Source organism: Psittacula echo, assembly GCF_963264785.1.
Source record: "Psittacula echo genome assembly, chromosome: 26".
In the NCBI taxonomy this organism is placed as follows: Eukaryota; Metazoa; Chordata; class Aves; order Psittaciformes; family Psittacidae; genus Psittacula; species Psittacula echo.
The window spans coordinates 4,160,177-4,175,967 of NC_137761.1; the positions used below are offsets into that span (position 1 = coordinate 4,160,177).

Sequence of the window (15,791 nt, forward strand, 5' to 3'; positions counted from 1 at the left end):
TGGAAGGCATGGTTTTATTTCAGCATCATGAGTGAGGAGAAAGCACTAAGAAAGTAAATCCAGGCACAGAGCGAGCAGGATCTCTCAGTTCAACCCTCTGCTGCTCCACTGATGTGAGAACACACATGTCCTCATCTTCATCACTGCTGGAAACTACAACCTGCCTGGCTCTGGAGCTCCTCCAGCCTGGTAAATGCCACAGGGAAAGGTACAGCAACACAACAGGCTACAACTGCACGAGGTAAATGCAAAGGCAGGAGCCTTACCAATCAGGATAATTTGAGCACTGACAACTACAATTACACACTAATAATAAGCAAAAGCAGCCCCTGCTGGCATGATACATTATTTCAGGCCTACAGCTTCCATTTTCTGGAGCCTCCAAACCCGGTAATGAACAGGAAGGAGAGGTGAAGAGAGAAAATTCAATCTAATCTCTCTTCTCTCTCAGTAAGACCAACTGAGCACCAGAAAGATCAAGGTGGTCAATTCACTTTATTGATGAGGCAGGCTGATTATTTCAGAGAAATGTTGCTAGGACACGAGAACAAGAAGTTACCACTAGCACCTGAACACTGCTGAGCTGCTCTCCTGCCTCTTCTGAGCTATCCCCAGAGGAGGGACTGGTTCTGATCCTGGTTTCAGACATTCCCATGAGAGCCAGGCTTGGCTCTTCCTGCTGCCCAGACTGCAGCAGGGCTCTGAGCTCTTCTTTCAGGAGCTCAGCACTAAGGATGTAAGAGGCAGCTGCTGGCCTTTCCCTCTGGAAAAGATTTGCCTTAAGAAACTTCACATCAGCTGGATCTGGAAACAGAAGCACAAGTTGCGACTACCTGGAAGCAGCTCAGAGTCTCACTACAGCATTCCTGGGTGGGGAAGAGCAGGTAAGATGCACTCTATGAGGAAGAGACTAGACTAAAAGCTGGAATGGTGGGAGGTGAAGGTTTCCACGCTGTGCTGTGGAATGGGACCGTTTCCCTCCGGACTAACACCTCCCAGGGATGGGTTCCTAGCGGAACTGGAGCGGGCTGATCCGCAGCCCAATGACATCTTTGCCAATCTCTGTCACCTGAGGAATAAAAAGGAGATGATTAATGCTCTGAAGACAGTTCTTAAAAGCACATGCTGACTGTAACGTCAGGCCCTGAAGGTAGCACTTGAATTACACAGTACTTCACAATTCCCAAATTGTTCCAAGGCCCCTGACATTCAACTCGACCCACAACCCACGCCAAGGCAGTTTAGAGGGAGCACGGGGGAGCTGCTGAAGGGGATTCTGAAGGGAAACATCATAGGCTAGGAGAAGGTGGTGACAGACATCAAAGCTCCCTTACCGTAGTGACACGGCAGATCTGCCCATGGAACTCAGGGCAGTAGCAGGCCCCACTGAGAGGACACTTCTCCACAGGTTTGCCACGATAGATGGGTCGGTAAGAGGCAGCACAGATATCAAAAGGGTTGTGCATGTCATAGTTGAGCTGGTAGGTGTCAGCGGGATTCTTCTCACATGCCGACAGGATCTTACGAGTCTGCCAAAAGCAACCACATTGAGCAGAGGGGCAGCTCGGAACCAGTCCAAACGTCTGCCACAGCAGATACTCCTGCCCAGGCACCTCACAAACATACCTGCTGGGCCACCTCAGGCTTTGGACCCAGCTCCAGCAGCCGACGAGCAAAAGTCGCAGCTGTCTTGAAGTTTTTGAGTTTGAAGAAGAGGTTGAGAGCAGTACGCAGCACCAGGATCATGTGGACAGGCTGCAGGTTGGAGTGGGTGAAATAGGCTGCCATCTGCATTGGGGTGAAAAAAGGAAAACAGGGATACAATCACTATCAACCCTGGCTGCAAAAAATCCCTCCCAAGTAATGCCTGCCACATCTGCTTTAAGGGAGGACATAGCAGAACGCAGGATTCTCACTGCCTTTTTAAACCCAAAGGTTACTCCTCACCCTTATCTGACTCTTAGTGAAGGATGTCACTGAGTTTCTGTACCTCACAGATTCGCTTCTGCTGCTCCAGGGTCTCTTTGGGCAGCTTCTTCCGCTCAATCTCCATTGAAAGTCCTACAATATACTCCCGGCAAATGGCTATGAGCTGCTGGGCCTTCCAGAGAGGGAAACAGAGTCAGGCATCCAGCCTCCTGCCCCAAGGGCATGTAGACACCACACAGAGGAGTCTGCCCCTCACCTCAGCAATCTCCTGCTTGTTGTCCACCACCAGCAAGGGCACACTGAGCAAGATGGAGCGGAACTTCTCCACGGCCTCCTCAAACTTGCCGGCTGTAGTGAGCTGGTAGCAGAGCTGCAGGCGCTGGATCAGGTCATTGAGTTTCAGCCCAACAGCAGGGAGTGCATTCTTCAAGCCAGCATCTTTCCTGGGGGCACCAAAGAGGGTTTGGAGGTACAGCAGGAAGACACACATTGTCAACTCAACGGCAACTTGTCAGATACAGTCTGACCTAGGGCCATGCTGCTTTGCTTCACCAGTAGCTTAGCACAAGACACATCTGTGCTTCCATGATTCTGCTGCCCACAATGCCCAGCTCCTTCTGCATTAGTGCAGGCTGGGAAGTCTGGCTCCTTTTTCTACTGTAAAACACACACCTGTGGTTCTCTAGATGCCCCAGAGCAGCTTTGCTGGAGGCAGAGCATTAGTGCTAGAGAACTCAGCATTCCAACTGCCTCACACTGGTTGCAGAATCACAGGAGGGTTTGGTTTGGAAGGGACCTTAAAAAGCTCATCTAGGTCCAACCTCCTGCCACAGACAGGGACACCTTCCACTAGCCCAGGTTGCTCCAAGCCCCATCCAACCTGGCTTTGAAAAGCCTTTTAGTCTCTAACCAAAAAAATGAAAGCAGTTCAACATCTTTACATCTAAGAGCAGGTAGCAGAAAAATCCCACTGAAGACAGAATGCTCCATAATTAAATCCCACAAACAGGAAGGCTTCCTCCTACACAAGAGAGGGAGGAGATATTTCTGTCTAAAACACCAAGGAGTCTGAGAGGTCTCTGGCACAAGGAAGAGAGCACAGCAAAGGAGCTAACCCGATGCTTACCAGTTGCGATGTGGGTACCCATACATGGCAGGAAGACATGGCAGGGCTTGGTAGGTCGTACGGCCACGGGCATAGGTCTGCAGGAACAACTGCTTGTAGGGTCCAAAGTTTGTTACTCCTACCTGGTCATGGAGGAGCTGGAAGAGACACAATGATCTGCTGAGTAAGAGCTGTCCAAAGGACACACAGACATCACTCAAGCTCCCAGCACCTTTTATTTTATACCCAGAGAAACCAATGCACAAAATGATCCAGAACAGGACACAAAATGAAGCTTCAGACTAGATCAGAGACAAAATACACAGGGATAGTCTTTTCCCTACACGTTCCAGGGGAAACTTACTCTCATTGCTGTCTCAAAGGAGCCTGCCAGAATGTGGTCAACAGGAAGCTGAGAATTGTTACACCAAACCTACATGAACAGAAGGGAAACATTTACAAGACAAACTGTGTATGTGCATGCATTTGTCTTACCTATCCTCACTAACCCTAACTCCCCTTAATACAGTTCCTGTGTTGTGCTCACAGTGCTAACTCACCAGTGCTAACAAGGACTGAACCCCAAAAAAGAAGCACCAAAGCATAAAGTTCCAGAGCAAGACAATCAAAGACTTGTGCCATTACCTGAGCTGGGCTGGTGCCCTTGGTGGGTGGCACAAAGAATCCATCCTCCGTGGATCCTGCTGGGCCAGCAGGAACATCCTGGAGGAGCACACGAAACAGGGATAAGTGTGGAAGCTTCCAGCACTCAAATGAAATCAGAGCTGGCCACAGCTGTGGTGACCAAGCCTCTGAAGAAGCCCAGAGCACGCTCTCCCCACACCACCACCAAAGGCTGTCATTGCCTTCCCAAGTAACTACCACTGGGCTACTTTAGAAGCCTCCTACCAGTTCAGGGGGAAGATCCAGATCTTCTTCAACTTCCCATCCACCTCCTTCTTCCTGTCCTTTACCTAGACCTTCCTCTCCAAAGTTCTCTCCAGCATCCACAAAGCCATCTGCGTGGAGGGAGCAGAGAAGAAATAGTCAGAGCTCTTACCCAGGCACATGCTTACACTTCTGCATGAAGGGCTCTTGGATTCACCCACCTTCATCCAGCTGCAGCTCTGCATCTTCTCCCCAGCCTTCAGTGCCAACAGTGTCGATATCAATATCAGCAGCCAAGGCACCCCCTTTGCCTACAAAAAGAGCAGGAAGAGCATTTGCTCATCTCTGAGGTGTTAAGCAAAGAATAGGTTAGGCCAGCAACCTCCCCTCCAATTGTTAAGTCCCATCTTGTGCTAAAAGGGCAAAGGTTTGAGAGATTTGCCACAGATGGTGTAAATGCCATGCTGGATAATAGCACACAACAAATCTGAGATTAACAGCAACAGTTGAGGAGCCACGGAGACAAATAACTCCATTGTGCATATCACAGCTTAATGCAACTTCCTAAGTCCAAAGCAATACCTTTGCTAGCAATTGTTCCTTCAAAGAACCCCTTGGAGACAGTCAGCAATGGCCAGTTGGTATCCAGAGGCATGACAGGAGCAGGAGGCTGCAGCAGCTTTGCATTGTGATCAATGTCTGGAATCTGAGCAGAGAGGAGCAGAAAACAGTTAAAAGGCCACATAAGGGAAATCCCATTCTTTGCCCTACCCTCCTCATCCAAGCAGCACAGATGGTCTCGAGCCAGATAAGCAGTGACTGGAATGGAGATGGCTCCTCCCTCCCAGAAAGGAGCTGCCTGGCCAGTCACACTAACAGCAGATCCACTGTCACCTTTCCAAGCCCTAGAGCTCTTGTAATGAAGCAGGAAGCATTAGTGAGGTTGCTAACCGTTTCCTTCTCAGGATCAAATGTTTCCTTCAGGCTTTCAGCTTCCTCATCCAGACCATGAGTTGCAGCTGTGAGATAGGCCAAGGACTCTGCAATGAGATACAACATGTTCTTCACTGCCGAAAGAAAACTCCTCACACCCTCATGCATGGACAGACTCTCACAAAGGAAGGATTAGCAGCATACCAAGGTGTAGAATCACACCTTTAGGGTGTCACACTGGGTCTAGGACTGAAATGTGCAGGAATAACTGAATATCTGAATATGCTCTACAGCTGATTCAGGTCTCCTTGACAGTATTTGAGCTCTTGGGTTACTTTCTGCTCACCTGATTTAATTTCTCAGGTAAGGGATTATCTGCCCCCAAAAATTACTTCATCCCAAAAACCTTGCCACAGCTTCTCCCCAGGCAACAGGGACATATGTTAGTCTGATATTACTCACTCTGGCCACAGTTCTTCAGGATCCTCACTCTCTCTGCCACGTCTCCCAGATACAGGGCATTCTGGTAGTGGCCACTCATGTCTTTACGGATCTCAGCTGAACCAAAAGGAAAAGAAGTCACAATAGCTTTGCTGTTCTCGGCTTCCACTGTGATGCTGCTCATTCCCCCTGGGAATGACACTCAGATCCTCTTTATTTCAACTCTTCTTTGCCACCACCCTGCCACTCACCTATCTTCATCATCTTGCGAAGCTTCTCCAGATTGCCAGTGATGAGATAGAGGAAGGAGAGCCTGTCGAAGTTCTTGGTGCGCTGGTAGCACATCTCCACAATCTGGTGGTTTCCCTGCAGCAACGCCACTTCTCCTAGTTTCTCCCAGCAATTCTTGTCATCCAGAGCTTTGGCTGCTTCCAGAGCAATCTGGATATGATATAATGATATCATGCATGATATAATGAGAGAACTGACAGGGTTAAAAAGGCTTGGCAGAAAGCAGTTTTCTTTGCAGGCTTCTGTCAATAATGCCCATGATGGAAAGCATGGGATTACAAGGCTCACTGCACTAAATCATGCCGCTAGCTGGAGCATGTTAGTAAGGCTGCTATCATCCTCAACAGTATCACTCTCAACTAAGACTTCTTCCTCCCAATACTCTTCCTCCTTGCAGCAAAAAGTAAGGTTTGCAAGCGATGCCTTAAAGGACAACCTTATGGAAGGTGTCCCTGCCCATGGCACAGGGTTTGGAACTTGATGAGCTTTAAGGTCCCTTCCAACCCAAACCATCCTATGATTCTACAATGATTTATGACATGCCTTTCCCACAGCACCACCTACCAGCTCACCTCAATATTACCACACTCCAGTGCCAGGCTGAAACGGGTTTTCTCATCCTTGACAAAGTGCAGGGCCACCTCTGGGTAACCCTTTTTCTGCAGGTAGGCAATGATGGACTGGCCCACGAGCTTAGCATTCCTCACCATGTGCAGCACCTGCAGAGATTAAAGCTGTCAACAACTTCTGTCTACCCTCAGGTATAGGTCAAGGAAGAGCACAGTGTTCCTCATGTCTCCTTACCTCATCATACTTTCTGTTGATCAAAGCCAGCTTGAATTTGAATTCTGTGGGATCAATGGTGAGCACCCTGGGGCGACACTCTCTGTCCAGGCAGTAGACGTTGTTCCCCTTCACTCGGGTAACGTAAATTGGCAGGTCCAGGGTGCGGATAATTCCATGATCCCTATTGCCAACACACAGCACACGTGTGACATGCACATCAGCACAACCCAGCTGTACAACTACATTCTCTGTCCCCCAAAGAGGCTCAACACTCTGTTATTTTAGCCTGTGTTATAAAAGCAAACCCCATGCAGATGAACAGTGCAGCCATCCAGCCCAGCGATCAAAACCCAGTGCACAGGGTAAGCAACCAAACACAACTACTTGGCTCTATTATCTGCCTTTGTGGACATCCATGCTGTAATAAAAGTCCCTTTCACAAGCCTCAGCTTTGGTGTTGGCCAAAAAACCCTCCTTATAGTCTGCACAAGGCCTGTCAGTCCAAGGACTCCCAGACTCACCCTGTGGTGACAGCGTATTTGATGTGATTGCTGGTGGTGTAGATGAAAACACCACTTTCATCCCAGGCACCACTCTTGACACGGATGTTTTCATGGATGTTACACAGTGACTCCAGCTTTCTGTTGCAGATCATGATGGCTGGAGAGGAAAAACAAAGGAAGATAAGCTCGGGAACCCTGTACTGTAAAACAGCTGCCTCTGAATTATGACTTCTCTCTTCCATAATCCCAGCAACAGGAACTGCATTCAGTGTCAAGACACCAAGGAGGTGATGGCAACCAAAAATAAACTGTCATCATGGAAGAGATTAGCTGGATCACTTTGAGGAGTACAAGAAGTCCTCTGTTTTACAAGCTTACAGAAGACAAGGTGGCAGAGCCCATGCTGTGAACATCTTCAGCTGCATCTCCACTGCACTGAACAGTTCCGTTAGCAGGGACTCTGCTCCCAGCCAAGGAAGGAGCTAGTGTGCACCAGGGTCCACATGAAACACTGCACCCCCTGCCACTTACCATGCTTAGCCAGCAGAGCCACGTGGGACATGTCAGCCGACCAAATGACGTACTTCACCTTGGAGATCTTCACAGAGGCCAAAGTTCTGGGAAAGGATAGCACTGACATTAGAGAGTTGGACATTCTCCACAGCCCGGTTCTTTCTATAAGAACTACCAGTGCCCAACAGCCTGAACCCAATTAGCAGACGCTCTGAAGCCCCTTTGTGCCATTCTAGTGCTATCAAATCATAACGCAGGACTGAGTGTCTCTGCAGTCCAGTCCAGCAAAACCAACCTCTCTCCATACCTGTGCAATAACAAATACGTTAGAGTGACAACTGACTTTAAAACCTGGATTTCAAATAAGGTTTTAGAGATGGATTTACAGAAGAAAGGAAATGAGGTATTTCCAAGCAGCATTTACAGTGTTTTATCTACTTGTAACTTTCCCAACAATACTAGAAAAACAAAGGCATACAAATAAGGGAATGAGGCTCCACAGAGACCTTAGAGAGGCTTCCAGTGCCTAAAGGGGCTGCAAAAAAGCTGGAGAGAGGCTTTGGACAAGGGGCTGTAGGGACAGGCCAAGGGGAATGGCTTTAACCTGCCAGAGGGGAGACTGAGATGAGCTCTTAGGTGAAGTTCTTCCTTGTGAGGGTGCTGAGGCACTGGCACAGGGTGCCCAGATAAGCTGTGGCTGCCCCATCCCTGGCAGTGCCCAAAGACAGATTGAAGCAACCTGCTCTAGTGGAAGGTGTCCCTGCCTGTGGAAGGGGGTTGGAACTGGGTGAGCTTTAAGGTTCCTTCCAACTCAAACCAGTCTGGGCTTCTATGATGATTCTGGACATAATCAACATACACTGTATCTATCTGCAGATAATCCAGAACCTTCTCAAGCCTACAAGATGGCTAAAAGCACCAACTCTTTGCCTGTTTCTTTGTGGCTAGCAACACATATACCAGCACAAAACATGCTGCCAAAAGAGCATTATGAGTAGACATAAAACCTAGGGGACAAGACATCAGGCAGGCTTAGCTTGATTGAGTTTGGGCTTTTTGATTTCTCTTCTTTTTTATAGCACCCCACTCTGCAGTCACAGGCTTTACAAGGGTATGGCACACATCTCTCTGTGATCAATGGCACGATGCCTGCAGCATAAATTGCACCTTGGCTGTGTTTACACTCTGCTCTTTGTAACAGTTGTTAGCCGTGGTTTGGATCAGTCTGACACAGCCTGCAGCTGATGCTAAGTTCTGGAGTGCATTAATAGCTATTACTTGTCCCTAGAGGGCACACGCCAGCAGGATGACAATATTAAACCTCTTCCCAGCAGACCAGAGCTCACCGCTTCTGCTGCACGTCAAAGAGGGTGATGGAGTCTGCATCTCTTAGTAACAGGTTCCCTGTGCCAGCATAGAAAATCTCATCACAGTTCGGCACCTGCACCTTCTTTGTGATCTCGTTCTTCAGGTTTTTGATGAGGATCTGCAGTTGAGGAGAGGAAATGCAACAGCACAGGACAGTTAGGTAGATTCTACAAAGAAATTTAGGATTATTTTAGTTTTTGTATGGCTGAACCTCAGGGACAAGAGGCCAAAATAAGCCTTTCTCAAAGCAGGATCAAATTTCATCCTGTTACAAAAACCCAACTCAAGGTGCAGACACAGTGTATCCTTCCTTTCCAGCCCCACCACTGTCACTACTAACTGGCTGATACAGTTTGCAAACCCTCTCTACAATAGGAACAAAGTGAATAGTAGGGAAAAGTGAGAGAAACAGTGTAGACAATAAAAGGAAAGAAGTTGAAAGGGGAAAATGTAAGTGGAGGTGGGGAAGGCAGAGAGGAGTAACACAACCGGCATGAAATAAGCCTGAGTTTACTAAACCAAAAGCACTATTAAGAAAAGGAAAGAATACAATATCCTGCATGGGGCAAAGCACAAGACCTTTCTTCTCCTTCACATCAAGTGAATTCAAGCAGGGAAAACTGTCCACCACTGTCTTTCCCAATTCTTTCTCTTATAGCACTCCGCAAGTGAGAACAAAGAGCTGTATTAAAATCTAACCTGTTTTCACTATTTCCCATTACTTTCATGCTATGGTAGTGACTTGGGTGGCTTCACAGTCCTATAGTGATCAGCTTTCACTCCTTGAGCCTTGCTGTAGCAGGCTTCCAGCAACTGAGTTATGATTTACTATCAAAGAAGTTAAATCCTATTTCAACCCATTCCATTTCCACTGTGCAATATTTCTTTGTGTATGGCTGCAGCCCACACTCTGCTGACAATGCTTTGCCAGTCTACTTGGATCTCCAATAATTCCATGAACCCAACCTCCCTCCTTTCCATCTGCAAGCTTCCAAATGACACCCTGTTAAAGAGATGACCCTATTAAGCGTGTCCCCTTACCGAGTGCATGCGATCCAGGACTGCAAAGCGGTTCCGAGCTACCCACACAGCTGTTAGCCCAGAGGAACGCTTCCCTTCAGGGGCTGGGGAAGAGAAAACGCAGGCAGTGAATAAAACCTCTGGCAGGCTCTTACAGCAACACATTAGTCAGTCTTGTTTGAGCCCATCTTGGCTGTTGTAGCTGCTTCCTACTAATTCCTGTTTAACCTGAGGCTATTCACAAGACTCATTTCCCCCCCTCCCCTTCCCCGATGTCCTTTCGGATCTCAACATGGCCAGTGCCAGTCCTTCCCTCCAGCCAAGGCACAAGGAGCTGCTTGGCGCTGCACTGGGTGACAGCACCGTCTGTCACACTAACGAGCAGAGCCTTCACGGCCAAACGAAGCAAGCAGCGAGGGTCCCAGCTTCAGTGGAAGCTTCTCCCCCCCTTTTTCTCTCTCCCCCCACCGCAAACTGATCTATAACAAGCTGGAGGAGAAAGGCTGAGCTCTCCTCAGCACGCAGCTGTGCTCCCTGCTTTCAAATGCTAATACAAACACAACTCTCTGCATGTCAGACAGCCCCAGTGAACAGTGCTGAGGGATGCGCTTCAGATGGGGAGAAGGCTTTCTGCAGCAAGAGGGAACAGAGAAGTGAAGTGAAAAAGCTGCTGTTTTGGTAAAAAAAAATACCTTTAATTCTCAGCCCCTTTTCTCTCTGCTCTCCACAAGTGTTTTTGGAGACATACACACTAGCCCAAGTGCTGTTTCATCAAGATATGCCATTTGTGGCCAATCTACATCCTAACAAAAGGTGGCGTAACCCTTACTGCTCCACCCTTCAGCCCTCATTTATGACCCAACTCAAGAAAGACTTCTCTGAATTCAATTCCCAGCTCCACTTGGGGCTTTCTGATGGCAACTGCACCTGGTTTTCTGAATCACCACAACTCAACATTTTTACTGGCTTTAAACCTTTAACACAGACCATAGATCAAGCAGAAAATGATTGAAATATATTACCCAAAAGACTATTAGAGTGTGGTAACAAAGCTTAGCTTCCGAGTTTGGTAAAGAAGCTGAAGGACATGAGGATGATAGCTCCAAGCATGTTATATACCTGCATCATCATCCCAGGAGATCATCAGAAGGTTGCATAATAGCAGCTTGTTGGAAAAAGTACTTATCAACCAGTACAATTTTATGCTATTCTTGAAAATGTACTAAAAGTAGATGGTTTTCATGAGGCCTTCCTCTGGAAGGAAAATGTCCCCTCTCTTCATTTAGAGGGTTACAAGCTGGGTGTCCCCAGACAAGTCTCAATCAAACTAAGTATTTGAAACCTATCCAGTAACACTTCATCTATAGTAAGTCACTAAAAAGCTCACTTTCTAATTCTCTCTCCAAACACAGCTCCTGACTGTGCTCAGCAAAGAAATCCTCCCTTCATCAGACCTGCAGAAATCCATAAATCCATGAATAAGAGGGCTGGATTCCCATCTAACTCATTCATCACTCCCCCTCATCTCAAAATCTTTACTGCCGTGACGACAGAGGCAGGAGGAACCAGCTGGAGTTTCAGATCCCAAATGGAATTCATAGTTAGGAGAAAGAATTACTTGGTTTTTCCCCTCTAAATCATGTTTTGACTTGTAAATTGCACAAAACTGATGTGGAATTTGCCGAGAGGAAGAACTGACTACAGGCGGCCTGGCACTGTCACTTTTACAGCCACTTTTCAGAGTAAAAAACCTCTTAGAACAAACCATATCTGGTTAAAATCCATCTCTGTTGACAAGCCAGGAAGGCTGCCTGCTGCGTGGAAAGGGGGAATGCAAAGTTCCTAATAACCAAATTATAAAATATATATTTGGAGCAGTAAAAGTTTGGGATGAACATGAATTTTTCAAGTCAGTGTGGTGTGATATAGTGAGCAGGAAGCCTGCCAAATGACGCGTGCTGCAGGGGCATTAGGAAACAGAGAGGAAGAGTCCAACAAGAGAGGCTTAGAGAAACAAAGCTGGTTTTATATATAACACACATACACACAGTTGGAGAGCAGAGGAGGGGACAGCTACACAATAATAAACCCACACAAGGATTAATGGGAAAGAAGAAATGCCTACCATCGGGATTCTGGGAGTCAGCATCCTTGGGAATGGTGTAGAGGTCATAAGTACTGTTCTCTAAGTTGCTGGCTCTCTGCAGAGAGAGGGAGGAAAAGCCATTTGGAGATAGGATTTCACAGAGCCAACTCCTCATAGCAAGGTCTCCAGCACACCATGCAGCAGAACTGACTTACTGTGCAGAGGAGGACAGCGTTCTCAGCGGGGTTGTAGGACATGTTGAACACAGGGAACTTGGAACCACTGAAGGAGAGTCATGAAGAAAACAGAAGGTTAAGGAGAACCAAGGCTATTTCAGAGCCATCTTCTGATAAACACTCTTTATTTTCAGAAATATACTGAGTACCAGCAAAGCTCAGTTTTGATTGAATCAAACCCACTTGGAAACACTGTAAGAATATCAGAGTTTCATAAATGACAGAGTTGGTGTTTCAGTTTGACACTTAAAATTAGAAATATGTATCTGCGGACACATAAAAATTGACTTAAAAAACTTCTTGCAGGCTTGGCAAGTTTATCTGACAGAAAAGTCAGCTGAAGCTCAGTTATGTGAATAGAACTGTACCACCTATGCGTAAGCAAGAAACTAATCAGGGATTCAAGATACTGGTTAACACCTCTTGGAATATGATGAGTCCCCATCTCCTACCTTCTCAGCTGCATGACAGCAACATCTTTTGAGCTGTTGAAATCAAGCTGGCGGAGAAAACGGTCCTTCACATAATACAGCATGTTCCCATGCACAGCATAAGCAGGTCTCTCACGCTCCAGTTTGAACACAATCATGCCACCATCATGGCCTGGAAAAGGTATGTGAGGATTCAAACATGTGAACCGTACCCCACGGGTTTTCTCATGGTGAAGATGACACCACCAAGCCCTTCAAACCACGAAAGAGCCAATCAATATCATAACCAGTGATCCCCAGCCACCTCTGCTACTCTTTAGTGTAGTCACTCTTTAAGTGACTCCACTTCTTTCCTAATGGCCCACTCCCTGCCCATAGGTTTCCTAATAAATCTAAGAGCTGACACTCTTCTAGAAACACTTTGCCTCACTGTCACATGTTTCTTTAAGTGTTAGTAGACCAGTGTGGGTTCCCCTAGGACCTGTTCCATCCCTTCTTGGCCTTGGAACATACAGCTAAGCGATGCAGAGGCAATCTTGTTCCAGCTTTGATCTACAGCTGATCCAAGGATTGTGTACCACTAAATAAGGGTCTTTTCCCTAAGACACATGCAATAAAAGCATCCACAAGTCAGTGTGTTCTGCAAAGTGTGCTAAAGGAAAGCAAATCCTGTATGGATTTCCTATATGGAATACATTTTGTCATCACAGCAACCCATCACACATGGAGTAGGAGCTTTTCTTACCTGCAGCAAAGAGGTTGAGGTTGGGATGAGCAGCCAAGACCCAAAACCGATCGTGATCACGCCGGAAGGTCTGGACACCCGTGCTAAATGTGCAACAGAAGGGATAAGGAATAGAAACAAAATGGAAACCTTCGTGTAGACTTCAGTTCCCAAAATGAAGATCCTAAACTGTGCCATGGTGAGAAACTAATCAGGGATTCATAATACTGGCAACACCTCTTGCTACAGAGGCCCACCTCAAGCATTCAGCACGAGGAGACCACTGAGAGCTCAAAACACTCTTATTCAAAGCCTTTTCCCAAGCAAGATGTTCTCATTTACCATACTTTAGAAGCAGTATCACTGGACAAGTCAGCCTCTTCCTTTCTTTCAGACAATTACAAGCCTAGCTCATAACAAGGGTCTCAAAGGGGCAGAAGATGTGCAAAACATGACTTGTCACTCATGAATTATCAAACACTGGCACTGATGTTTAAAGAACTGCTGGTGTTCAGCTTCTCTACAACTAACAGTAGGTCTTTCACACACGTATCAACTTTCATAAGAAGAGTGACAAGCACAAACCGTTTAGACATATCCCAGACACGGATGCTCTTGTCTTCAGAATTGCTGAGGATTAGCTCCTGCCGCGGGTGAAAGACAGCACACGAGACGTTGTTGTAATGCCCCCGGCAAGTGTCAACCTCCCAGGCCTTTGATTCTACCCAGAAGCGGAAAAAAAAAAAAATGAGGAAAACAACACTTCAACAGGTAAAGTTCTGAAGCACAGAAAGCACTTTATTATAGAGTGACCTGCCTGGCCCACAGGCCACTATTCCATTCTCTGCCATTTACATTTAAGATCTCTCTGTAACCACTAGCACAGCTCACCTAAGAGAAACAGATCAGCCAGGTCACTAAAGAGATGCTAAGACTTGTGTTTAGCTGGACTGAGCTAACAAAAGCTCAACCATTCCTGGTGGAGGCCTTCTAGCTCTCGAATTGTCCCCCTTTCTTTATCCGTCCATATTAAAAATCACCTCAGAGTCAAGTTCTTCTAATGCTACAAGCTTCTACACAGCACTGGGCAAAAATCAAAAGAAGCTTGAAGTGTCTGCTAGAGCTCTCCTCAAACTGCAAAAGCCAATGTTGCTTAGGATTATTTACCACTCTATCATACAGATATGTCTTCAAAGTGCAAATTACCTCCAGGTTCAGCCTACTTCAAACATAAACTTCAGTTCTTAACCCCTTCTCCCTGTGGACTCCCCCTGGAGAATCAGAGAATAGTTTGGGTTGGAAGGGTCCTTAAAGCTCATCCAGCTCCAACCCCTGCCACGGGCAGGGACTCCTTCCACTGGAGCAGCTTGCTCCAAGCCCGTGTCCAACCTGGCCTTGAACACTGCCAGGGATGGGGCAGCCACAGCTTCTCTGGGCACCCTGTGCCAGCGCCTCAGCACCCTCACAGGGAAGAGCTTCGGCCTAAGAGCTCATCTCAGTCTCCCCTCTGGCAGGTTCAAGCCATTCCCCTTAGCCTGTTTACAGCTTTCTTGTAGCCCATTTAGGCACTGGAAGCTGCTCTAAGGTCTCCCTGGAGCCTTCTCTTTTTCAGGCTGAACAACCCCAACTCTCTCTATGTCTTCACAGGATCCTCTTACCATTCATCCGCCAGATCTTCACTTGCCGATCATCAGCTCCTGACACAATAAGTGGCATTGTAGGGTGGAAGGCAGCCCAGTTCACCCCACGGTCATGGCCCTACAGGCAAAAACACTCACTTGTAGCAATTTGGTGATTGAACAGAATGGGTGAAGGAAGGACAAAGCAACAAAGACTACAGACAGGCTTGCCAAGACACAGCTTTCACTGGTTTTATACACCATGCTGCTCACAGTGAGTGCTTACAGACAGCAACATTATAAATGCCCACAGTAATAAGCTTTGCAGATACCATTCTTCATCAGTAGAGCAAAGCTGCAGCTCAGCAGAGAACAGCATCACTTCCCAGCTTAAACAAGCCATCACAGAAGGCTGGCTTTACTATCATCTCCTCTGTTGCTTCCAATAACACAAGGTAATAACAGCTGCTATTGAACTGAGCTTTTGACTGCACAGGGAGTATTGGATCTGTTTGCTTACAGCGCAAACATTCAGATTTCAGCTTTGAAACTCAGAGAAAGTAACACCATAATCTACAAGATCATGTAACTCCAGAGCTGAGTCAGTTTTCTGAACTTTTTTCTCTCCTGTTGTTTTTCTGGGCTTTTAGAGGACTATTTGTGTCATAGAGATTTCATTAAACGAATCTGAAGGGGCTGTACTGCACACACACATTGACACTGTACCTCAAGAACATGCTTCACAACTGCATCTGTTGTCCCAAACAAGTCCACTCCTGTTATTCCCCTGACATCCGATTCCACGGCTCCAGGGGACAGGTTCTTCTTCCTTAGGCCTTGTGGAACAAAGAGGAAGGAGAAGCAGAGGTGAAGGAAGCAAAACTTGTATTATCATGATAATGTTTCTAATTTAACAAG

At 46.9% G+C, this 15,791-nt stretch overlaps 1 protein-coding gene across 1 annotated transcript in view; it reads right to left on the reverse strand.

The window, feature by feature from the left end:
* The window catches only part of COPA (COPI coat complex subunit alpha), a 20,226-nt gene continuing 4,435 nt past the window's right edge, over positions 1-15,791 (reverse strand). Inside the window, exons 7-33 of the mRNA XM_080635107.1 lie at positions 15,600-15,709; positions 14,913-15,012; positions 13,840-13,975; positions 13,276-13,358; positions 12,552-12,702; positions 12,079-12,145; positions 11,903-11,978; positions 9,799-9,881; positions 8,736-8,875; positions 7,408-7,493; positions 6,895-7,033; positions 6,392-6,554; positions 6,160-6,306; positions 5,548-5,737; positions 5,318-5,413; positions 4,874-4,962; positions 4,505-4,628; positions 4,144-4,233; positions 3,944-4,053; positions 3,680-3,757; positions 3,399-3,467; positions 3,056-3,192; positions 2,186-2,372; positions 1,991-2,101; positions 1,627-1,788; positions 1,335-1,529; positions 1-1,069 (exon numbers count right to left, since the gene is read on the reverse strand). Coding sequence (XP_080491233.1) covers positions 1,010-1,069; positions 1,335-1,529; positions 1,627-1,788; positions 1,991-2,101; positions 2,186-2,372; positions 3,056-3,192; positions 3,399-3,467; positions 3,680-3,757; positions 3,944-4,053; positions 4,144-4,233; positions 4,505-4,628; positions 4,874-4,962; positions 5,318-5,413; positions 5,548-5,737; positions 6,160-6,306; positions 6,392-6,554; positions 6,895-7,033; positions 7,408-7,493; positions 8,736-8,875; positions 9,799-9,881; positions 11,903-11,978; positions 12,079-12,145; positions 12,552-12,702; positions 13,276-13,358; positions 13,840-13,975; positions 14,913-15,012; positions 15,600-15,709 — 3,179 coding nt within the window. The 3' untranslated portion in view covers positions 1-1,009. The remainder of the gene's footprint in view (positions 1,070-1,334; positions 1,530-1,626; positions 1,789-1,990; positions 2,102-2,185; positions 2,373-3,055; positions 3,193-3,398; positions 3,468-3,679; positions 3,758-3,943; positions 4,054-4,143; positions 4,234-4,504; positions 4,629-4,873; positions 4,963-5,317; positions 5,414-5,547; positions 5,738-6,159; positions 6,307-6,391; positions 6,555-6,894; positions 7,034-7,407; positions 7,494-8,735; positions 8,876-9,798; positions 9,882-11,902; positions 11,979-12,078; positions 12,146-12,551; positions 12,703-13,275; positions 13,359-13,839; positions 13,976-14,912; positions 15,013-15,599; positions 15,710-15,791) is intronic.